The sequence below is a fragment of the Antechinus flavipes genome, chromosome 2 (assembly GCF_016432865.1).
Source record: "Antechinus flavipes isolate AdamAnt ecotype Samford, QLD, Australia chromosome 2, AdamAnt_v2, whole genome shotgun sequence".
In the NCBI taxonomy this organism is placed as follows: domain Eukaryota; kingdom Metazoa; phylum Chordata; class Mammalia; order Dasyuromorphia; family Dasyuridae; genus Antechinus; species Antechinus flavipes.
Genome location: NC_067399.1, coordinates 371,256,677 through 371,278,845, shown reverse-complemented (window position 1 = coordinate 371,278,845; position 22,169 = coordinate 371,256,677). Strand labels below are relative to the sequence as shown.

The following is a 22,169-nucleotide window of genomic DNA, read 5'->3' as shown; positions in this document are numbered from 1 at the left end:
TCTTTTCTCATTGCTACACCTTTACAGTTTTTCTGAAAGTTTTGTTTGCAGCTTTCAAAAGCTGAACCCATGAGAGGACCAAGATCTGCCAGGTTCCACGGTGCTAGAAAGTCTTTGAATACTGTCTTGGCAATAGACTGCCTGTTTTCCAGAGACCTATCTACATGAACACAGAGGTTTATTACTAAGTAATAGATTTAACACTTTGAAATGAATACTTTAACCATGGCAGTCTGTTAAACAAAGAAGAATATAAAATGACCCCTGGTTTTTATTCAACCTCTTTCTGCTTCTACATTGTCAGTGATTAGAAAAGTAGACAGAAAGTATTAAGAATCGGTTTTTATATTATATCAACATTAGCTTATCCGGTGCTTAAAATTTAAAGTTACTAAGTAAAGATATAACTGGAGAAACTCAGTATCAAGATCGCTATCAATATTGATAAACTCACTTCCCTATAAGTGAAAGAAAAACAAAAGGAAATTCTCCCTGAATAGAAGGATGAATTACAACTTCTCTTTGAAAAGAAAAATAAAAGAATTGGTTAATTTGATTTTATTGTGGAATCTGTTATCAATATGACATTTATAATAGAGCATTTGATCATCTCATATTATGGGGTTCATGATAAAAACTTGCAAGAAATAAAATTGCTTATATTTTGATGGGAAATAGATATTTATTACTGGTGTTTTTATTATTTCTGAGAAACAATTATTTCTGATTCAGCTGTATTTTACAAACTTGTTGTGTTTGAGCAAAGTTCAAAAAATGATTGTCATTCTAGAATACAGAATAAAAATGAGATGGTAATGTAGTGTAATTGAAGCAGTTTTCTCCTGATCTTTTTAAAGATAGTTGATACTGCAAAATAGGAGATGGAGAAAACAACAATTATCAACACAGACCACTATTCTTTCCTAAAGATGTAGAAGCAGAATAAATCAGTTGCCACAATGAGAAAGCCAGAAAAGCCTAGAAACTTCATCAGCACTTTCTCTCCTTGGCAGATAAGACAACCAAAAGCAATAACTGTTGAGTATAAATCCATTTGAAAGTTCATATGGAGGAAGATTGTGGCTAGAAAAGTATAAACAGTATTGCCTCTGGTCAGTAAACATTCAGGCTTGGACTTTGTTGAATGGTACAGATACAAAAAGACACATTCTCTCAAGGAATTCACAGTATAATGGAACTATGTACCAACAATCTACATAAAGGATTTGGAAGTAATCAAAAGAGAAGGCATTAAGAGAGATCAGGGAAAATTTCCAATCTTTATGTGGGATTTGAAGGAATTTGAAAACTCGGGTAGTATAGATCAGGGCTTCTTAAACTTTTTCTGTTCAAGTCTCCAAGAAATTTCTATTATGACCCTGGATATATAGATATATAAAATAAATATAAAAATCAAACATATACTGATAATAAATTATAATTTTGAGACCCCATTATCCACAATTTAAGGGATCACAATCCATAGTTTAAGATGCTTTGTTATAGACAGGAAGAGAGAGCATTCTACTTATGGAATATAGCTAGTGAACATGCCTGAAGTTTAAACATGGGGACTATATTGTGAAAAGAACTGCAAGGAGATCAGTGTCACAGGATTGCAGAGTACATAGGTGATCAGTATTGTAAAGCATAAAAAGATTGCAAAGCAGAGTGGGACAGGGCTGAAGAAAAACAAGTTACCAAAGGCTTGATGAAAGACAATTAAAACATCAGAAGGGCAAGTAAGAATGTAACAGAAATAAAGAGATAGGAAAGATATGTGAAGAATGTTCAAAATTCAATTACAGTGGAGCCATTGTATACGTATTCTAGTGTTAGTCTTTTAATATATGAAAAAATAGAAAAAGTTCTAAAGGGGAAAAAACCATGGGATTAACAACTAAAGTAGACTAATTAATCATACAGAAAAGAGAGGTCTATATGAGAAACTGACAACTTTAAGGGATTTAGAGATCAGTTTTCAGAAGATCTGAAAAAGCAGGAAGATACCAAAGCCCTGGAAAAAATCTTAGAACTTAGTGATTATAACTTTTTTTTTTTTAAATCACTGATTCTATTCTATATGCCTACTTTCAAGTCTCTAAAGAAATTTTATGAAAATAATGTAGATACAGTGAAATCTTTGATAAAGATATGAGAAGAGGAAAAGTAATCTTTAACAAATAATATTCTATAACACACCACATTTTTACAGTACTCTGCCTGAAAGATTTAAAGAACAAAAAAATTCCACTACACTTGTAATTTGTTGGCTGAAAAAAAAGTCTGATCCATAAAGCAAAATATCATCTTGAAATCTCTAAGAATTTTTCTTCCATACTTATATCTAAAATCATTAAACATTTTTATAAGATATAATGTAACATCATGGGGGGAGGAGCGCCTAACTTTCACTATCTAAGTGTGATGTGAAGTTTAAAACAGAAAAACATAAATTTGCCTATCTGCCTAAGGTATTTAATACTATCTTTGGAGTAGTTCAGGTGGTGGAGATGATGAAGTCCTCCAGATGTTTCTCTTTATGTTCAGACTGCAAAAAGCACAAGAACATTTCAGAACCTTTAATGTGAAACTAAAAATCACTTAGAAAAATGAAACTGATACTGACTCAGAAGAACGAAGCCTAATTATTAGGAAAGCCTAACTATTATAGGAAAGTCCAAGTGAATGTACAATACCTATTGTCTACAATTTTCACTTGCAGGCACAGCCCATTGGAATTTAAGTATTTATCGTGAACAATGAATCAACTCCATAATTGAAAAGGAGGAAGAAGTCTAGATTCCCTCAAAGAACTATTATATATTGCTTTTAATGAAAGCTCTTTCAGAAATACAATACAAAGAGTGCTCTCCTTGCAATCAGAAGATGTCATTTCAAATATTCAATCTGATGCTTAGTCTTGGTTGACCTGCACCAAATAACTTAAATCTCCTTGAATCTCAATTTTCTCAACTTTAAAATGAGACAGTTGATCTTTTTTGTAATCTTTTGATCTTTTCCTTCTCTAAATCTTTTATCTCATTATAACCTTTATACAAAGACACCCAGAATTGTAACTATTATATGAGTGAAATACCTAGAACAATATTATCTCAAGAAGTAAGGTTCAGAGTTACCAAGAAGATAGTTGGAGAGGTACACAGTGGACATAAGTAGACTGCAGTGTTTTACCAGTGAGGAACTGCAAAAGAAAGAGTGTAATGGATGTTACCAGAGAATAATAGGAGATAAGCCAGTGATGTGACAAAACAAGAAATAACAGAAATGCGTATTTAACCAATAAGCATTTATTAAACACTTGATACAAATGAAATGCTGTACTTAGCAATTTAAGAAAAAATAATTTGTCTCAAAAAGCTTATAGCCTGTTGAGGGAAACGAGTGTAAGGGATGGTAGTGCAATATAAAACAAGTACAAGTTAGGTACAGAAGGACAATTAAAAATGGGAAGGAGCAGGAAAAAATGGCACTTGAACTTGGTCTTCAAAGCAGAAAGTCATGCTTGACAGTTTCCTCACCCATACTCCTTCCTAATAGAAGAATCACTGAGGTAACTTTTGTTTCGTAGTTGTTATATAATTCTATGTCACTTTCAATAAATTTAGCTCATATTTCCTAAAGTTTATACTTTGTGCAAAGATTTTTAAAAATTGAGGCATTTGATAAGGCCCTGGAATAACAAAGAGCTGAGTTCAGTTTTAAATTTGGCCTCACAGTAGAACCAAGAGAGCATCATACATAGGAACAGCAAGACTACATGATGATCAATTCTGATAGACTTGGCTCTTTTCAACAGCAAGGTTCATTCAGGGCAATTCTAATGGACTTATCATAGAGCCATCTGCACCCAGAGAGAACTGTGGGGACTGAATGTGAATCACAACATAGTATGAAAATACTCATTTTGTTGTTTGCTTGCATTTTGTTTTCTCTCTTTTTTCTTTTTGATGTGAGAATTAAGTTGAGATCATTGGAAAGCACTTAGCACAGTAAATGCTATATGAATATTAGATATTATTAATCTATATAATCATGTACTTATTTCCTGGCATCCCCATCAGCTTTTAATTTTGTGATATTTAATAAGGGGAAAATAGTTATCAGAGTTGTTTTAAATTGAATTTTCTTTGATTAATAAAGAAGGTAAACAATTTTAAGTATTATTTTTATTCACTTCAAGAACTGGCTGTTCCTACTCTTTGATTACTGTATTAAAGAATGTATTTTATGATGATCTTTGTCAGTTCCTTTTATCCTATTTCTCAGTGTCATCTATGGATCCTCAAGAGTTTCTGAGACAGGGGCAGTAAAATGGTGCAGTGATTAGAGTGCCAACCCTAGAGTCAGGAGAACTTGAGTTTACATTCAGCCTCAGACACTTGACACTTAATATCATACTTTAAAGTTTTATCACTTTGAATTTCTAATATGATAAATAATTTCATGAGTATTTTTCTCATGTTAATTTTAACACACATCATCATCCTCACAAAAGATAATTCCTATATTTTATATTCACTATGTTTTTTGAAAATTTTGCCTCTTCAACTTTTTAAATAGAAGTATTGCTCTGCAATTAGTCTCTTTTTTTTCTCTTTCGTTCTTTTCCTTCCTTCATTTTATTCCCCTCCAAACTCTTTTGAAGGCATTTCATTTTTCAAATTGTTAATTTTGCTGATTTATCATTGCATTGATACTCAACAACAAACCCTTAAATGCCAGCCACTTTCATAAGAATTAAGAGATAGTAAGGATTATTATCAAGATTTATATATTTGACAGAGACATATACATGCATCGTGTCCTAAAAACTTTGATGGAGTTTTAAGTTATTAAAGTTTTCCTTTTTAAGTTAACACAGCACCAAAGTTTTTGTTGTTAGTCATTTGGTTGCATCAGACTCTGTGTGATACTGTATACCATAGCATACCAATACCATCTATGGGATTTTTTCAATAAAGATGCTGGAGTGGTTTGCCACTTCCTTTTCCAGTAGATTAAGGCAGATAGGTTAAATGATTTCTGAGGGTCATGTAGCATGAAAATGTTTGAGGCAGGATTTGAACACATGTGCTTCTTGACGACATACTCAAATCTTCTGTGTCACCTACCTCCCTAAACCGTTTGAAACCTCCTCTGTATATACAGAATGAGTACATGATGGCTAAGTATAAGATAACAGGGAGTAAGGTGATGAAGTATTGTAAGAGGGTGTAGAAAATAATGTTTAAATTGTATCTCACAAGCAGGCTTTTTGTAAAGCTGAAAATAGGAGGATCACATTCTGGGTGGAGAGACCAGTTCAAAAGCACAGATGGGGAGATAAATTGCCATTTTATTAGAACCAAGAAAGAATCTTTCTGGACTGTCAGGTACAAGAAAAAGAGTGATGCTCTGATTGAGTCCACAAAGAGAAGACCAGGTTATGAAGGGGCTTTAAAGCCAAACAAATTTACATTTAATTCTAAAGTTCCAGTATTGAGTCTGAACTCAGTAATGATATGGTCATATCTATGCATTAAAGAAAATCATTTTGACTACTATGTTGAGGATGAATTAGAATAGGGACAATTTGAGGCAAGGAGCATTTTAGAAAACTTCTAAAATAGGGTAGACAGGGAGGTGATGAGGGCTTGAACTAAGGTGTAGACTGAGTAAGAAGGACTTAGAATGTGAAGAGATGACAAGATTTGACAATTGACTAAAAATGTAGGAGGTAGAAGTGTCTAGGATAATAATGCCTTTGGCAGAAATAGAAAAAAATGGAAGTAGGATGAATAGGAAGAGAAATACAGTGAGTTTAGTTTTAAACATTGTATCTCCATGATTTATAATTTGATGATGTTGATTGATGACATAAGACTGGCTATTAGTCACATAGGATTGAAAGTCCCAGAAGAATATACAGATCTGTGAGTCATTTGACTCAAGATGATCGTTAAACCCATGAGGGCAAGTAAGGTCACTGAGGTAGAAATGTAGCAAAAAAGGATCTATACAGAGCTTTGGAAATAGTCAAAATTTTAGGTGAGGACTAGGGAAATAAAACTCTTCTATGGATGTTAAGTCAGCAGTGAAGATTTTAAAAGTCTGAGACTTAAAGGATGAGAGAAGAAGAATTACAAGGGAAGTGTGAGGGAAACCTAAAGAGAAGAAGAGGTAGAATATTAAATGAAGAGGGTGAGAACTAAGAAGGCTTTTCAGATTTATCAATTAAGAAACACTGATAATTTTGCAGATGGCAGTTTTGAATGATAAGATCAGAAATACAGAAACATTGAGTAGTTCCCAGTTGGATGAAATTCAGGAGTTGTGCTCTTCCAGTGTGATCTTTTAATCTGCCACTAATTGTTCTTGTATTCTGTGCTTTAGCCCAGTGATTGAATTTTGGTTTTTTTGTTTTTTTTCAGAATTCCTCTATTTTCTTTAAAATTATGTACTCAAATCCAGACTCTTAACTAACCATGCGTAAGATGACCTTTTTCTATATCATTTTCTTCATATTTTCTTATGAAATTGTGAAAATACTAATCTCTCTGAGGGTTTTGAAGATTAAATGATGTGTATAAGGTGTTTTGGTTGGAAACCTACTTATTTCATTAAATTGTAGTAAATAATAATCTTCATTGAAGTCATGCTTTAAATTCTCATGTTGATGTGGAGGGGGCTCATTTCTTCTATACCTATGCAAGATTGCAAATGCTGGATAGTTTTGTGTATATGTGTTGTGTGTGTGTATCTTTTCTTCTCTGGTCCCTCTTCTTTTCTTTCACATACACTATAGGCTACAGATCTCTAACTCATTCTTCAAAGTTTAGGTAACTTGTAATCTTTTCCATAGAGCTTTCCTTGATTCCTCCTTCCATCCTCAACAAAATTCTAGATTTAAAGTTGGAAACATCATTATAGATTGTCTTTTCTTGTCGCCTCATCTTACAAATGAGGAACCAGATTCAGAAAAGAAAAAATTTCATCCTTATCCCCAGAGTACCTTGATATATATCTCTTCCTCACATCACATTTTTCCTTGAATTGTGATTATATATCTTCTAGATTACAAATTTCATAAGGACAATGGCTGTCAGATCAAAGTCCTCATAGTGCGTTGCACATAGGTATTCAGTGAGTGCTGAATAAATGAATGTTTTATTCTAAAATGCTTATACGTATAACTAAATATAACTAACATTCTAGAAATTCACTTGAAATAAAATAATGATATTGCATTGTAAAGACCTAACTTAGGAATCATTCCTATGTTGAACCCAGTTCAAGTTCTGCTTGAAACCTATTCTTTCATACTGAGGCAAAGCCTAAGGAAATTGTTTTCTCTGAATATGCTGTTAAGTATGTGTATTTAAGAGCCCCCTATTAAGTTATAGATATATAACTGTATAAAGTTAAGAATTAGTAACACGATTTGGTAGAGTGGTAAATTCATTATGAAAAGCAATTTAGAATTATGCCAAAGTAGTAATACTGTTCAATTGCAAAAAACTAGAAACTAAGGCATATACCTGTCAATTGGAGAATGAGTAAACAAATTATATAGTATACAGATGACACAGACTATAAGAAATAGTGAATAACAAATAAGTAATAGTGAATAATGAATACAGAGAATCATAGAAAGACTTCACTGGTACAAAGTAAAATAAATAAAACCAGGAAAATTACATTCCCACTGACTATTGCAGAGAATATGGAAAGAACTGAACAAAGCAATTGAATCTGAATGCTGTGAAATTAAATGACCAGACTTAATCCTCAAGAGGAGTTATTAAGAAGTACCTTCTTTCTTGGCAGTAGTGGAGAAGCATGGATATAGAATGTTAATTTTGGAATTGAACTGTTTGATTAGTCTTGCTTAAATTAAATAGTTGTTTTATCTTTTTTTTTTCTTTATTGTAAAGTTTTCTGAGAAGGGAGAGAAAAGAGAAATACAATGGGAAAAGTTAGAGGTGTTTTTTTTTTTTTTTTTTAAGGTAAACTTATTGGGGTAGGGGGTAGAGGGAAGGGGGAGCGGTGCAGTGGATGGAACACCAGCCTTGAAGTCAGAAGGACCTGAGTTCAAATGTAACCTCAGACACTTAATACTTCCTAGCTGTGTGATCCTGGGCAAGTCACTTAACCTCAATTGCCTCAGCAAAACATATATTTGTATGTGTTTGTATACATATATATGTATATAAAAATTTATTTTTTCACAAGTTTATTTGAGATTACAAAAGTTAAGATAATCCCTTCTCTCAAGGAGCTCACATCGAGACTTGTACGGAGAGAACGCAAATATGAGTTTTCAGGTATAATTTAAATGGAAAGTTTCATGGTCTTTAAAGGATATCCGCAAAGTACATGGTAATTTGTAATTCTTCAGTCATGTTGAATTTTTTGTGGCCTCATTTGAAATTTTCTTGGCAGAGCTATCTCTAGCTCATTTTACAGATGAGGAAACTGAGGGAAACTTGCTTTGCCCAAGATCACATAGGTCAGAAGTGGCTGAAGTCAGATTTGAACTCAGGAAAATAAAGTTTCCTGACTCCAGGCCTGGCAGTCTATCCCTGTGTTACCTAAGTAGTAATAGATGTTCTTTAATATTATTTGCATTGATAAAGCCAAATCCATGTTTTATATTGAACCATTTAACAGTGCCAGGGAGTTTGGTGACATCTTTCTTCTAGTCTTTAAAGCACTGGCTGCTAAGAAGGTGTTGCCTGTAGCACCAGCAGAAGTGTTGGCCAGAGCTTATCTCTACAAGAACTTCTTAGATGATGGCTTTGGAAGTTATAGGGGGTGCTAAACTGGGAGGGCTCATCTATTCACTCTTGAGCCTGGACTGTTTTCATTTGGCTTTGGAGGTGGTGGTTTGAGTTAGCTGGTGTATGCTGCCACCTTCTGTCTTTGTTAGGTTGTTTTGCTGGCTTACCTAGGCTGGCTTGCCCACCTTGTGAATCAGCATTTGATTGGCCTCCTTTCCACAGGGGTTTGGTTCTGGGACCTAAAGAACTATCACAACAGAGCATAGACTTAGCCATTGATTGCAGTTGGTGTTGATAGTGAGAGTGCTGCGTCCATTCTCCATGAGGAATGTTTCCCTTGATGATGCCTGCAAGGATCAGTTTGGATGCAGAGCTAGTAATCAAACAGGGCATATTATGAACTCTTAGACTTATGTTTTCTAGCCTCTCTCTCTGATTGTTGAGGTGATAGCAATTATTTGACCTGTTATTTTACTTAGGAGTGCTTTATATGTCTTTCTGTTGCAGGGTTACATTCCCAGTTTTTCTTAGATTGATATGTTTCGATTACTTGAAATCGATACATCATGGGTATTGAAGAAAAATTGGCTGCTAATTTATATAACTTAGCAAAAATATTTCCTGACAGGGATATTTTTCTTTAGAACACAGTTTTAGATCAGATTGTATCTTAGAGATCATTTAATCCAATCCCTTTATTTTGTAGAAGAGAACTGATGCCCCAAATGACTGATGGCCATGCAGAGCCAGGACTGAAACCCAGATGTCTTTGTTTCTGTTCCAGTGTATTTTTAGTTATACTGCACTGACATAAACTGAGATCTTTTGAGGGGGAAGGGTTGAAGAGGCCCTGATGTGAATTGTGTTCCCTTTAATCTGTAGGGGAAAGGTGATTGGGATCTCAAACTCTTCCCTAGAAGGGGCACACCCTCATGTCCATGAAGGAAACCCCCAAGATAAGGGATCTCATTCAATTTTGAATTGAATTGAATTGAAAATCAGTCTCCTAGATTCATCCAGTGATAAGTCCCCCTTTTCCCTCCCTCCCCATTTGAGGCCAAAGATCAAAGCAGCCTCAATATATCTAGCTGTATACCCAGACATTTTGCAAAACTATCCTATCAGGATTCTTTGCCCACTAAGAAAGCTTTCTTTTTATGCAAGTAAATCCCCTTTTGCCATAGACTTTGGGTTTTTTCCGCAGATACATCAACCAGAGGGGATCTCTTACCCTCAATTCTAGCACCTCATCAACACTATGAGTAGGTGACATACTAATGCTTTGTTGGTAGAGTTGTGAATTTAGTCTAGCTATTCTGGAAAATAGTTGGAATTTGGCCAAGAAAGTGACTAAACTACCCGTGCCCTTTTGACCCAGAGAGTCTGCCATTACTAGGCATACAGCTCAAAGAAGTAAATGATTTAAAAATAAATAAATAAACCTCCTCACATACTCCAAAATATTTATAGCTTCACTTTTTGTTCAAGTAAATATTTGGAAACAAAGTAAATACACATTGAATGGGGAAATGACTGAGCAAATCATAATAGATCATGAATGTATAGGAATCTTATTGCTCTATAAGAAATGATAACGAAGAATACAGAGAAGATTTATGTGAATTAAGCAGAACTAGAAAAAATACATGATGACAGCATTGTAAATGAAAGAAATAGGAACAAAAGTAAACTTTCCTCAGTTCCTCAGGGGAGGAGAGAAAGAAATAAGCATATATCAGTAATTTCCAGTACTAAATTCTTTTTACAAATCTCATCTCATTTGATCTTCACAACAACTATGTGACATAGATATGATTATTATCCTCGTTTTGTAGTTGAGGAAACTAATAACAAATGGGTCAAGTGACTTGCCTGAGCCTAGATTTCAACTCCAGCTCTTTCTTAACTCTCCAGGTTCCTTAAGTGGAGCTTTTTGGCCCCTGCTATGTTTTTAAGGGTTGATTGAGGTCATTCTTGCTGTGTCTCACAGTAGATTACCTAGTTTCAGAGTGATGGATCTTCAGAGTGCACTATAATATGTCAGGATAATTTAGAACCATTAGAATGGAAATTCACACTATGGAGTATCTTCCATTTTCTTGTATAAGATATCTTATTATTCCAGTTCTCCCTCCACTTCCCCTTCTAGTATAATCCCTGGGCTCTGTCTCAATCCTTACTGAAGCTTGCTACTGACTTCCCTGTTGTTGTTGTTGTTTTTGAGGGGATGAGGGGAGTTGGGTGCAGTTTTGGAATGGAAGAAGTAATTTATAGTTTCTTATTAGAATTTATTATCTAATCTGTACAAATGTCAGATTTATATTGAATTTTTTTTTATCCAGTCTGCCTACTGCTCAACTAGAAATCTCAACATTAATCTTTTTTCAGCACATTGGTTTGTTTTGCTTGCTTTTTATCCCAATTTTATACTTTAAAGGATGATTTTCTGGGAATGGAAGGTAGAGAATGAAAAATAAGTGATAAGTAAAGACAAAAGTATACTTTATCCAGTTTTTAAAAGTAAATTGTCCAATTCACTGATTTTTGCCAACAAAAGTTAATGTGATTTTTCTAATAATAGTTATAATTGGGATCATTTATTTTTTAATATAAGTATTGTTCATGTGGTAACCAAGACGAAAACCAGAAGGTTAGTCATTTCATCCTCAGTTTAGGAATAATGTGGATCGTCTGATTTAGGCATTCTAGAGCTATCTGCCTGAAAACTAAAGGCATCAGTGAAGAGAAAAAAATTTAGTCCAAAGAATACTAGACTTGTTGATGAGGTGCAAATGATGAGGTTGGGAAATCCCCTCTAGTCAGAGGCGCAGGTCCCTTGTGAAAGCATTCGCAAACCTGAAATCTGTGTAACAAAAAGGGATTTGTTGGCACTGAGAAGCCAGCTTGCTAGGAAGACAGACTTCTTTAGTAGGCAAAAGGTCCTGTTAGGAATATAGCAGAGGTTAATACTGAGAAGAGAATGTTTTCACCAATGGGCATGGTCTGTTAAGACATCTACAAAAGATATCTGGGCATGTAGCCCTAGATACATTGGGGCTTGCTTTGATCTTTGGCCTTGAGGGGGGAAGGGCAACTCCTGAGAGACTTCAATTCAATTTAAAATTGAATGAGTACTTAATTGGAAGTTTGAGCCAATGAGAGTTGTTTGTGGCAATTCTATGGAGGGTGATTGACCAAGATCTCCAATTGAATGAGACCACTTAACTGGGAGTTTGCAAGCTTTTTTCAGGGTCTTGAGAGTCTCCCCCGCCCCCAAGGGGACACAGTTTACTTCAGGGTCCCTCAAAAGATCTCAGTGTATTTCATTGTCATAGAATTGATTGGAGCCTTGACTCCAGCCTTGAGTAAGTCACTTTACTCCTCTGATCCTCAGTTTTCTCATCTATGCAATCAGGATAATGATTGCATTTCCAGTCTTAAAGAAATATTTACAAAAATATAAGGAAAAAAGAGCACCAATCCCAGAATCAGAAAGACTTGAATTCAAATTTGGCCTCAGACACTTAATAGCTATGTGACCCTGAGCAAGTCACTGAGTTCCTAATTGCCTCAAAAGTAAACAAGAGAAAAAAACCAAAGATATAAAGATATGTGTTTTTAATTATTACTGAAGAAGTAAGCATGTCTTCTTAAAGTCATCACTGGAGCCATAAGGAGGACAAACTTTCTCCAAGTAGCTATCACCAGTTCAGATTGAACTGGAAGTTTAATGACAATACTAGAAATGGCTTCACTTAGGAGTAAGGAGACTAGTAGTAGAGAGAAGAAAAACTTATAGACTAATAGGTTAAATTTAATATAATTAGACATAGATTTAGATATCTCAAAAGAATAACATAAAAATACTATTTTTTGAAAGATCAGATGATATATTTAGTATTATATAAAGTTTTCTTATTAGTTTTAGTATTAGTATATTACACTATTATTATATATTAGTATATAAAAAGATATGTTTGGTATTATGTAAAATTAAGAGGGAAATACAGAATTGCAAAGGTATAATAATGTTTAAACTGTAAGTATTGACTTATTAATTATTAATCTCATCTTCAGTGATAATTTAACCAAGCTTTTTTTTTTTCTGCCATCCAGATAGTATCAGCAGTGCAGTACTGCCACCAAAAGCATATTGTTCACAGGGATCTTAAAGTAAGTAAAAATAAATAGTATTTGACTACTGAGTGAGGCTTTGAGTGAAATATATTGGTACATTGATTATCTTTCCTAATTGTGCTAATAAAAAGTAAATTGCCACTTAAACATTATTTTTAAATAAGAAATTTAATTTATGTGTTGATAATTATAAGTGCCATTTTAGTCATTTTAAGGCACTATGGAAAGTGTTTCCAAAAAAAAGAAATTATGTTAAGTATTTATGTACTGATCATATAGTTTGTAGTCATTATTTGATATTAGCTCAATAAACAACTACCTAACTTTATTTTGACAAGACTTGCCTGTTATTGAAATTAACATTGTTCAGGTACCTGTTTTTCTTCATAAGCAAAGCCATCAAGAATTGAGAGGCTAATTCTTTCTCTATATCCAGTTAATTCCTTAAGGACATGTTGGAGAGAGAGACAGTAAATCACGTTATACTCTTCAACTTTTGTCTTTTCTATAGGTTGAAGACTAATGGAATAGAAATGTATTTGGCATGGGCAAAAAGCCAACAACTTTTTTTTTATAAGTATTTTTACTTTACTCTGAACGTAAGGCAAATAAATATTTTAAAGTTTTATCAATGTATAAACAAAATTCAGTTTGTCAGAGTTCTACAAAAAAATTTTATAATAATTGTCTGAAGTTTAAACTGGTAAGGAATGAATTTAAATCAATGATGTTTTGTGACATAAAAGCATAAATTCTGGTGTACTACTTATTTTTAGAAAGGCTTCTTCATTAAATCTTTAGAATGCCTTCTTTCTGAAGTTATTACCAATGTATTCTATCTGTATAGCTTGTTTATAGCTTTTTTTTTTTTTTTAATGAAGCAATTAAGTAGCACAGTGGATAGAACACTAAATTCAAATTTGTCATCAGATTCTACTAACTGTGTGACCCTGGATAAATCATTTAATCCTGTTTGCTTTAATTTCTTCTTCTATAAAATGAGCTGGCTACAGGAATGGCAAAATACTCCATTGTCTTTACTAAAAAAAAAAAAAAAAAAAACAAGGGGATCACAAAGTTGGATGCAACTAAAACAACATAGTTTGTACTTAGTTATTAGCATGTTGTCTTCCCCTTAGACTGTGAGTTTCTTGACAGTAGAGACAATTTTTTAGCTTTTCTTTGTAACCTCAGTACTTGTCATAGTGTCTAATGCCTAGTATATATTTAATCAATCTTTGTTACTGACTTATAGATCATCACTAAAAAGACTTTATTCTAAATTACTTATATCAGTAATTGTACTATTTATTAAGACTCTCATTTTTCCTCAATGTTTTTCTTCTAGGCTGAAAATCTTTTACTTGATGCAGATATGAACATTAAAATAGCAGATTTTGGTTTTAGTAATGAATTTACTGTTGGAAATAAATTGGACACATTTTGTGGCAGTCCTCCATATGCAGCTCCAGAACTCTTCCAAGGAAAAAAATACGATGGACCTGAAGTGGATGTTTGGAGTTTGGGTGTTATTCTTTACACTCTTGTGAGTGGTTCTCTTCCTTTTGATGGACAAAACCTAAAGGTATATAAAGTAATTTCATTTTTACTATTAAAATTTCATCAAAATTAGTGATGTTGCCAAATATCACCAAAATAATAATAAAAAAAAAGTTTATATAAGCTAAATAGTTGTAAAATTGAAATACTGTAATAATGTATTATCCTTTTAACCAGTCATTGATTTACCATTCTTTCAATCTGATCTCTCTAAAGGAACTGAGAGAGAGAGTATTAAGAGGGAAATACAGAATTCCTTTCTACATGTCCACGGATTGTGAAAATCTCCTCAAACGTTTCCTGGTGCTAAATCCAACCAAAAGAGGCACACTAGAGGTAATTTGCCAAAATGAAAAACATAGGAAATGAATGTTCTTTGTAGTATTTTTAGAGTTTTGCTTAACTTGTCCAAAATAATTTATTTATGAAGACTTTCAACTTGAGGTATTTAAAAGGACCAGAGAAAAGCCAATATATTTTGATTTTCAAAAAGGGAAGAGTTGAGTTAGCAAATAATAAGCTAATGAGCTTAACTTCAGTTTTTTGCAGTATTCTAGAAATATTAAGATAATAGGTAGTAAACATTTAAAGAAAGGAAGTGGAAGTCACAAAAAGCCACATGACTGCAGCAAAATCAGGTTATGCCAAACTAACTTCGTTTCTTTTTTTTGATGGGATAACTCAAACTAATAGCACCAAGAAAATACTGTTGCTAAATTTACCTAGATTTTTGTGTTGTTGTTTTTTTTAAGTTAAGAGACTCTTTCATACTATTCTTGTGGACAAGTTGGATAGATATAGACTGGACACTAGTAGAGTTGAGATGAATTATAAACTGGTTAGACCTAAAGATTCTTTACTGGCTCGGTATCCACTATGTAAAAGCAATCTTCAAGAGATTATCCCAGGGATTTTTTTTTTTTTCTTGAACTTGTCTATCTAATATTTTTATCAATAAGTTGGATAAAGGTGTAGATACCATGCTCATTGAAATTGATAACCAGGTGAAATAACCAATCCAGATAAAATCAGAAAAAAAATCTCACTAGGCTTGAACATCAAATCAAATATAGTAAACTAAATTAATAGATTTAAATTTATTGGATTAAAGAAAATATCAACTTTACAAAATAATCAGCAATACAAGATAAAGGTAGTATTCATGGTTAATCAGTAACATATTTGAAAACTCTGGGGGTTTAGTGTACTACAACCTCAGGGGGAATCAGCCTTATTATATGGGAACAACAACAAAAAAGCAAAGAAAAACAAGGATCACATTAAATCTACCCCACCCCCAAACTAACTCATTCTTAAGGCTACTTTAAGAGAAGCATAATGTCTTACATGGCAATGGTCACACTTTACTCAGCGCTGGGTAACGCTTGATCTGCTATTATCTTCATTTCTGGACACATATTTTGGAGAAAGCATTGATAAGCGAGAGCATATCCAAGATGGCAAAGATCATCCATATAACAAGCAACAAAAGAAGCCAAAGGTGTTTATCTTAGAGTAGAAGACATAAAGGAGGTATGATAGCTTTCTTCTTCTAAAGACTGTCATTCTACTTTACTTCAAAGGTAGTAGAGAGCCCACAGTTCTACCATTTGAAGGTAGAATGGGCCATCTTAGGAAGTTGTGTTTTTTACCTGCCCAGAAGCCTAAAGGTAGAGTCTGGAGCATATGTTGTATATAAGATCCATGGTCAAGGCAGATGGTTTTGGAGCTTCCTATACAAAATACTTTTGAAAGAATGGCAGATTAAGAAAGTATAAAGCATTTTCCTCTTGAGTTTTATGTAATGGAAATAGAACTTTAGAATTCCAGAGACCTTATGGATAATGAAGTAATTGAAGTACTACTGTGATTTTGTTTTTGTTTTTTAACTCTTCTCCTTTTGAATGCTAATCTGTAGTTCACTTTTTTGTAGCAAATCATGAAGGACAGGTGGATCAATGCAGGGCATGAAGAAGATGAACTTAAACCATTTGTAGAACCAGAACTAGACATCTCAGACCAGAAAAGAATAGGTAATTTTGTTTGGGTTGGTGTCTCTGTCTGTGTCTTTGTCTTTGTGTGAATGTGGGGATGGACTGTAGTCCCAGAATGATTATCTGAAAATATGATTTTTGGTGTGGGTGAGGGAGTGCGTGTTTATTTATATTATATGTTTATAGATATGTTGTATGTTACTGACATTCAGGAACATAATGTGAACTGCATTAGCAACAGCTAACTAGAATAACTGGTTAAATATGCATTCATTTTAAGAAAACGTATAGTCTTTTTAAGTCAAGAGAACATTTTTATCCTGAAACAAAATATTTTATCATATAAATTATCTTGTACCCTTTTAGATATTATGGTGGGAATGGGATATTCACAAGAAGAAATTCAAGAATCTCTTAGTAAAATGAAATATGATGAAATCACAGCCACATATTTGTTGTTGGGCAGAAAATCATCAGAGGTAAGAAAGGAAAGCTGAAGATATGTATTGTGATTTTTATTTTAGTTTGGTAAATTTTTTTACATGCAAATAGTAGTCATTTCAAATCCCATGCCTATTATTATTCCTTTTTAATTAGTTGGATTTTTCAAGGCAATAGCTCTTAACATTGGACATTGTCTTAATCTTTGCTTTCTTGAAATATCTACAACTAATATTTAAAAACAATTTCATATATTTAGCTGATTATGAGAATAATGTATATTTAACAAATGTATTTGTTTTCTGCTTTTGGCAGCATATTTTGGAAAAGTATATTATACCCTTCTTTTTTTTTACTTTTGAATGACCAACATAAATATTTTGTCTGTAACTTGAATTTTCAGCTATGATTTAAACATCTCACTAAAAGAGCTGTATTATGTGAGGTTCAAGTTTATGTTTTAATAAATCATTTGTATTTGTATGTATGTTGTTCTTTTTCAATTTTTTCCTAGCTGGATGCTAGTGATTCAAGTTCCAGCAGCAATCTTTCACTTGCTAAGGTTAGGCCAAGCAGTGATCTTAATAATAGCACGGGACAATCTCCTCACCACAAAGTCCAAAGAAGCATTTCTTCAAGCCAGAAGCAAAGACGATATAGTGATCATGGTGAGTGATAATAGTGAAGAATATTCTTTTTTTTTTTTAATGGTATTTTATTTTTCTAAATACATGCAAATAGTTTTCAACATTTATCTCTACAAACACCTTGTGTTCCAAATTTTTCTCTTTCCCTTCTCCCTCTCCAAAACAGCAAGCAATCTGATATAGGATGAAGAATATTCTTTGCTTTTCCTTTTTAAAACAGGAAGACTAATCATGACCATTGGCCATATAAAATGTTACAAAAATTTTACCTCACTACCTAGCCAGGTGCCTTTTTCTTTTTATATGTGAGTTCCTATGTATTCTAATAAGGTCCTGATGTGGATTATAGAAATGAATTCTAGATTCTCAAAAGCTGTCCCCAAACAACTAAAGCTCAGAAAGGTTCCATTACCTGAAGTGTCTTAAATTTGGTGACAGCAGCAGATGGACCTGCTGTCTGAGGATCAATCTATGCAAGTTGTAAGGCATGTCATTATAAGGTTGGCTATCCATTCTCATCTTTTTTTTGGCCATACCAGTCAGGAACACTTATCTTCTAATTTTTGGAGGGAACTGAAATCTCTTATCAGTAGACAAAATAATTGCACTGATGAAATTAGAGATATTTGACATATGTGAATAGAAGTTCTATATAATGCTTATAACCCAAGTTACATGATTTAGGTTTCTGAATTTCTCAGCTATTTATGTGTCTGGGTGACTTCTGCATAAATAGATTTAATCATATAGGAAATCTCCCTAATAATATTTAAGAGGTCAAATGTATGGCTGTCCTCCCTGGTTAATGTTTCATGAATAACTCTTCCAAAAGCCATCTCCTTTCATTTTTAAAGTTACTTTAAGTTACAAGGCACTGTAGTAGGAACTGGTGAAATAAAAACCTAAATGAAATACTCTTCTGACCTCAAGAAGCTTACATTCCATTGAGGAAAATAGTATCTACATAATACATATATAGGCATAAGGAAAATGAAAAGAGAATGGTTTTGTGAAAAGCAAGATGATCAGGAATTGACATTATAAAAGGAAATTGCATTTTAGTTGGGCTTTGAAGGAAATTAAGTATCCTAAATAGAAGGAATGCCTTTTCAGAGGAACTTAGAGAGAAGATAGAATGTTTTATGTGAAGAATAGCAAGATCACTTTGGCTAGACTGGAATATTTGTAAATGGAATTAATGTTTAATAAGCCTAGAAAGGTAGGTTGGAGCCAAGTTATGAAAGTCTTAAATACCAATGGAGCTGTATTTGGTCCTAGAGGTAATGGAGAGTTGCTGGTATTCATGAGCAGAGGAGTAACATGGTATGTTTTACAAATGTTACTTTTGACAGCTGTGTAGAGAATGGTTTGGAAAGAAAAACATCTTTAAGGGTGGAAGCTATGTGTATTATAGTTTTAATAAAATAGCTATCGTATTATTATGTGTTATTATATGATCTCATGTTTATAAGTGTAAATGTATATCATCCCTCAGGCTTATATATAAACATAGACTTATATACACATACAGATGATAGGTGATGAAGTCCTAAATTAAAATACTGTCTCTCAGTGGAAAGAAGAGAATAGATGGCAGAAACACTGCAATTGTTTAGATATATGTGATGAGGGAAAATGAAGATTTGTTCATGCTTCACAAGCTGTGAAAGGATTTTTTTTAAAAGAGGAAGTTCATTAGAGAAGTGGATTTTGGGACAAAGATGATTTCTGTTTTGACTTGATGAGTTTGATGTGCTTTCAGAATATTCAGTTGAAATGTCTTATCAATACTTGGTTATTCAGGATTGGAGTTCAGAAAACTGTATTTGATAAAAGCATTTTTTTGTTTAATATTTTGCTCTTGTATATAGATTAGTCTTTTTATGTGCTTTAAGTGTTTTCAGTCTTAGCTCCTGAGAGGAAGGGACCAAATATATTCAAGTTAATTTTGTATAGTATCTAACATGCTCTACAAGCAAAGAAGCAGTTGATTATACTATATATTTATAATTTTAATGATACTGAAAAAATGATTGTATGGGTATTTCAGGATTAATTAAGATATCTCCCTTCCCCCCTTTCCAAAAAAAAAAAAGTCAAACTATAATGTGTGTACAATTTCCTTGTCTAAATGCAACATAAATATTACTCATCATCTTATAAGGACACGAACACTTTTTATAAAAATTTGGACATTTTCTCCTGGTTCTTGGCCCTTGTGGTTAAATCTTTGCCAGAACTACATTGTCTGAATTTTGAATCTTTTCCCTTACCTTACTTCTCCCTACCCCTCTCAACTAAAATAAAACTTCTGAGCCACATTCAAGACTCAATCACTTTCTTGCTCAAATTTAGGTTTTCAACTTTGTCTTCTACCAGTCCTCTTTCATATATTTTAGCCAAAAAAGGACAGTTCTTTGTTCCATTCTTGTTTTGAATCTCCTCTTTTTGGTTTGGCTATTCTGTTACAAAAATGGTCTCCCCTTACACCTCCCAACATCTGTCACTTCTTGATCAACTCTTTTATAAAGTTAACGGAACCTGGCTCACAAGTGAAATTGATCTCTTCCCCCAAATTTTTATAGCATTTTTACTTATGCTGCACTCTTTGTAACATCATAGTTACTTATGTATTCATATTTTTCCTCCCATCAAATTGTAAGCATCTTAAGAGTATGGTATGTGTTATATTGACATTTTTTATTTCTAGCATCTGGCACAGTTTCTTGCATCTAAAAAGGCATTGAATAAATGTTTGTTAAATTGAATTGGAGCTTAGAAGATCTTCTGAAATAACCTTTTTGCTTTTCAGAAGAAAAAAAAATTAACAAAATAGTGAAGTGATCTTCCCAAGGTCAATAGTGAATTTGAGGGCAAAACCTGAACCTGAACCATGGCCTTGTGATAGTCCAGTGTTCTTCCCACATATATCATTGTTTCTTGTCATCTTGATATTTTTTAATCTGTATTTTTTATTATATAATTTTATAACAATCCTACCTTCACAGAGCTTTTAGTCTAAAAGAGAATATCATATATATATATATATATATATATTTTTTTTAAATAACATTTTGAAACAAACTTAATAGAAAATTGACAAAATTTAATCAGCTCTTCTGTACAATTGCTTCCCAGAGCACAAGTTGTTTCACAAGCTGAGAAAGGAGGGTAGGCCTTTAGGAATGCTGATATTTCTGGCTTATAGGCTGGAAAGAAAGCAGTCAGTCAGTAAACATCTGTTAAGCACCAGCTATGTGTCAGGCAGTGTGCTAAATAACTAGGGATATAGATATGAAAAAGAAAGTCTTTTCTTATAAGAGCTTTAAGTCAAAAAGAGAAAAGACAACACACAAGAAGAACTGAAAAGGAAAAAAAAGCCTTGCAATCAAAAGGGCAGGGGGGAGTAATGGTACTCATGAAGTAGCAGGCTGATGCAATCTCACAAAATGATGAGGTTCCTGGGGATTTGATGGTGTCCAGTCCAAAGGTGTTTAGCCAAGTGAGTTTAAAAACAAAAATACCCCAAAATCTAAGTATAGGCTTTTAGGGTAAATACCTTTTACAGTTTCTCTAGCACAAAGTTATATTTTAAAATAAGCATCTAGCCTAATACCTGAGTGAGTACTCACAGGCAGATGTTCAGAGCAGGTATTTTATTTTTCTTTTCTCTTGACCCCAAACTAAATTATCTGTTAGCTTACATATATTAATTTCTAAAAATAATAATTAGTTTTCTTAAAATGTCTTTCTTAAAATACTAGTTTATATCAATCTCTAAATATTTCTGATAAATGTAATTCAGTGGCTAAAATTATCAAAGATACTGTTATAAAAGGTGATACGTATCAACTTTTACTGATTGATTGCAACCTAAACTTTGCAGTTTACTCTTAGCTTCTAATTTTTGCATTAATTTGAGTGGTTTTATTTTTGATATTCATAATCTTAAGTGAGGCCAGATCTGGCTAACTTTTTACCAAATGAAAAATGTTATAGTTTGGAAAAAAGATTAATAATTACCTGAAAGTTAGATAAAGTTACATTAGGGACAGCTAGTTGGTGTAGTGTATAGTGTGCCCTGAAGTTAGGGGGACTTCAGGAGTTCAAATCTGGCTTCAGTCACTTAACACTTCCTGGCTGTGTGACCCTGATGAATAAGTCACTTAACCCCAATTGCCTCAGCAAAAAAAGAAAAAAAAGGTATGTTAGGAATCTTCAGATATGGAAAAAGACGTATACCTAAGAACAGTGTCACCAGTAACTGCTTTTTAAAATTTTATCAGTATTTTACTGGAGGGGTAGAGGGTAGTTCTGTTTCGGACCTAACAAATTTAATTATGTTTTCCCAACAAAACTTTTTATTCATTTAGTTCAACTCAGGTATTCTTAATTTAGAATATTATAGATTTGTGTAGTGCTCTAAGAGTTATTACAAAGTACTTTTCTTAAAACAGACATGTAAAAAAGACAATATTATCTCCGTCTTCTATTTTTATAGATAAGGAATCTGAACCTCAGAATTAGAATAATTAACTGGCCAGAGTTTCACAACTAATAAGAAAGAGACCCAGGGTGTGAACCCAATTTATCCAAGAATACTATCA

The 22,169-nt window shown here is 33.1% G+C and overlaps 1 protein-coding gene across 6 annotated transcripts in view; it reads left to right on the top strand.

The window, feature by feature from the left end:
- MARK3 (microtubule affinity regulating kinase 3) overlaps window positions 1–22,169 on the top strand; it is a 120,017-nt gene that overhangs the window by 77,620 nt on the left and 20,228 nt on the right. For all 6 annotated transcript variants that reach the window (XM_051978314.1, XM_051978313.1, XM_051978311.1 and 3 more), the window contains exons 7-12: window positions 12,900–12,956; window positions 14,269–14,505; window positions 14,697–14,816; window positions 16,414–16,513; window positions 16,841–16,953; window positions 17,430–17,583. In XM_051978314.1, the coding sequence (XP_051834274.1) occupies window positions 12,900–12,956; window positions 14,269–14,505; window positions 14,697–14,816; window positions 16,414–16,513; window positions 16,841–16,953; window positions 17,430–17,583 (781 nt within the window). The remainder of the gene's footprint in view (window positions 1–12,899; window positions 12,957–14,268; window positions 14,506–14,696; window positions 14,817–16,413; window positions 16,514–16,840; window positions 16,954–17,429; window positions 17,584–22,169) is intronic.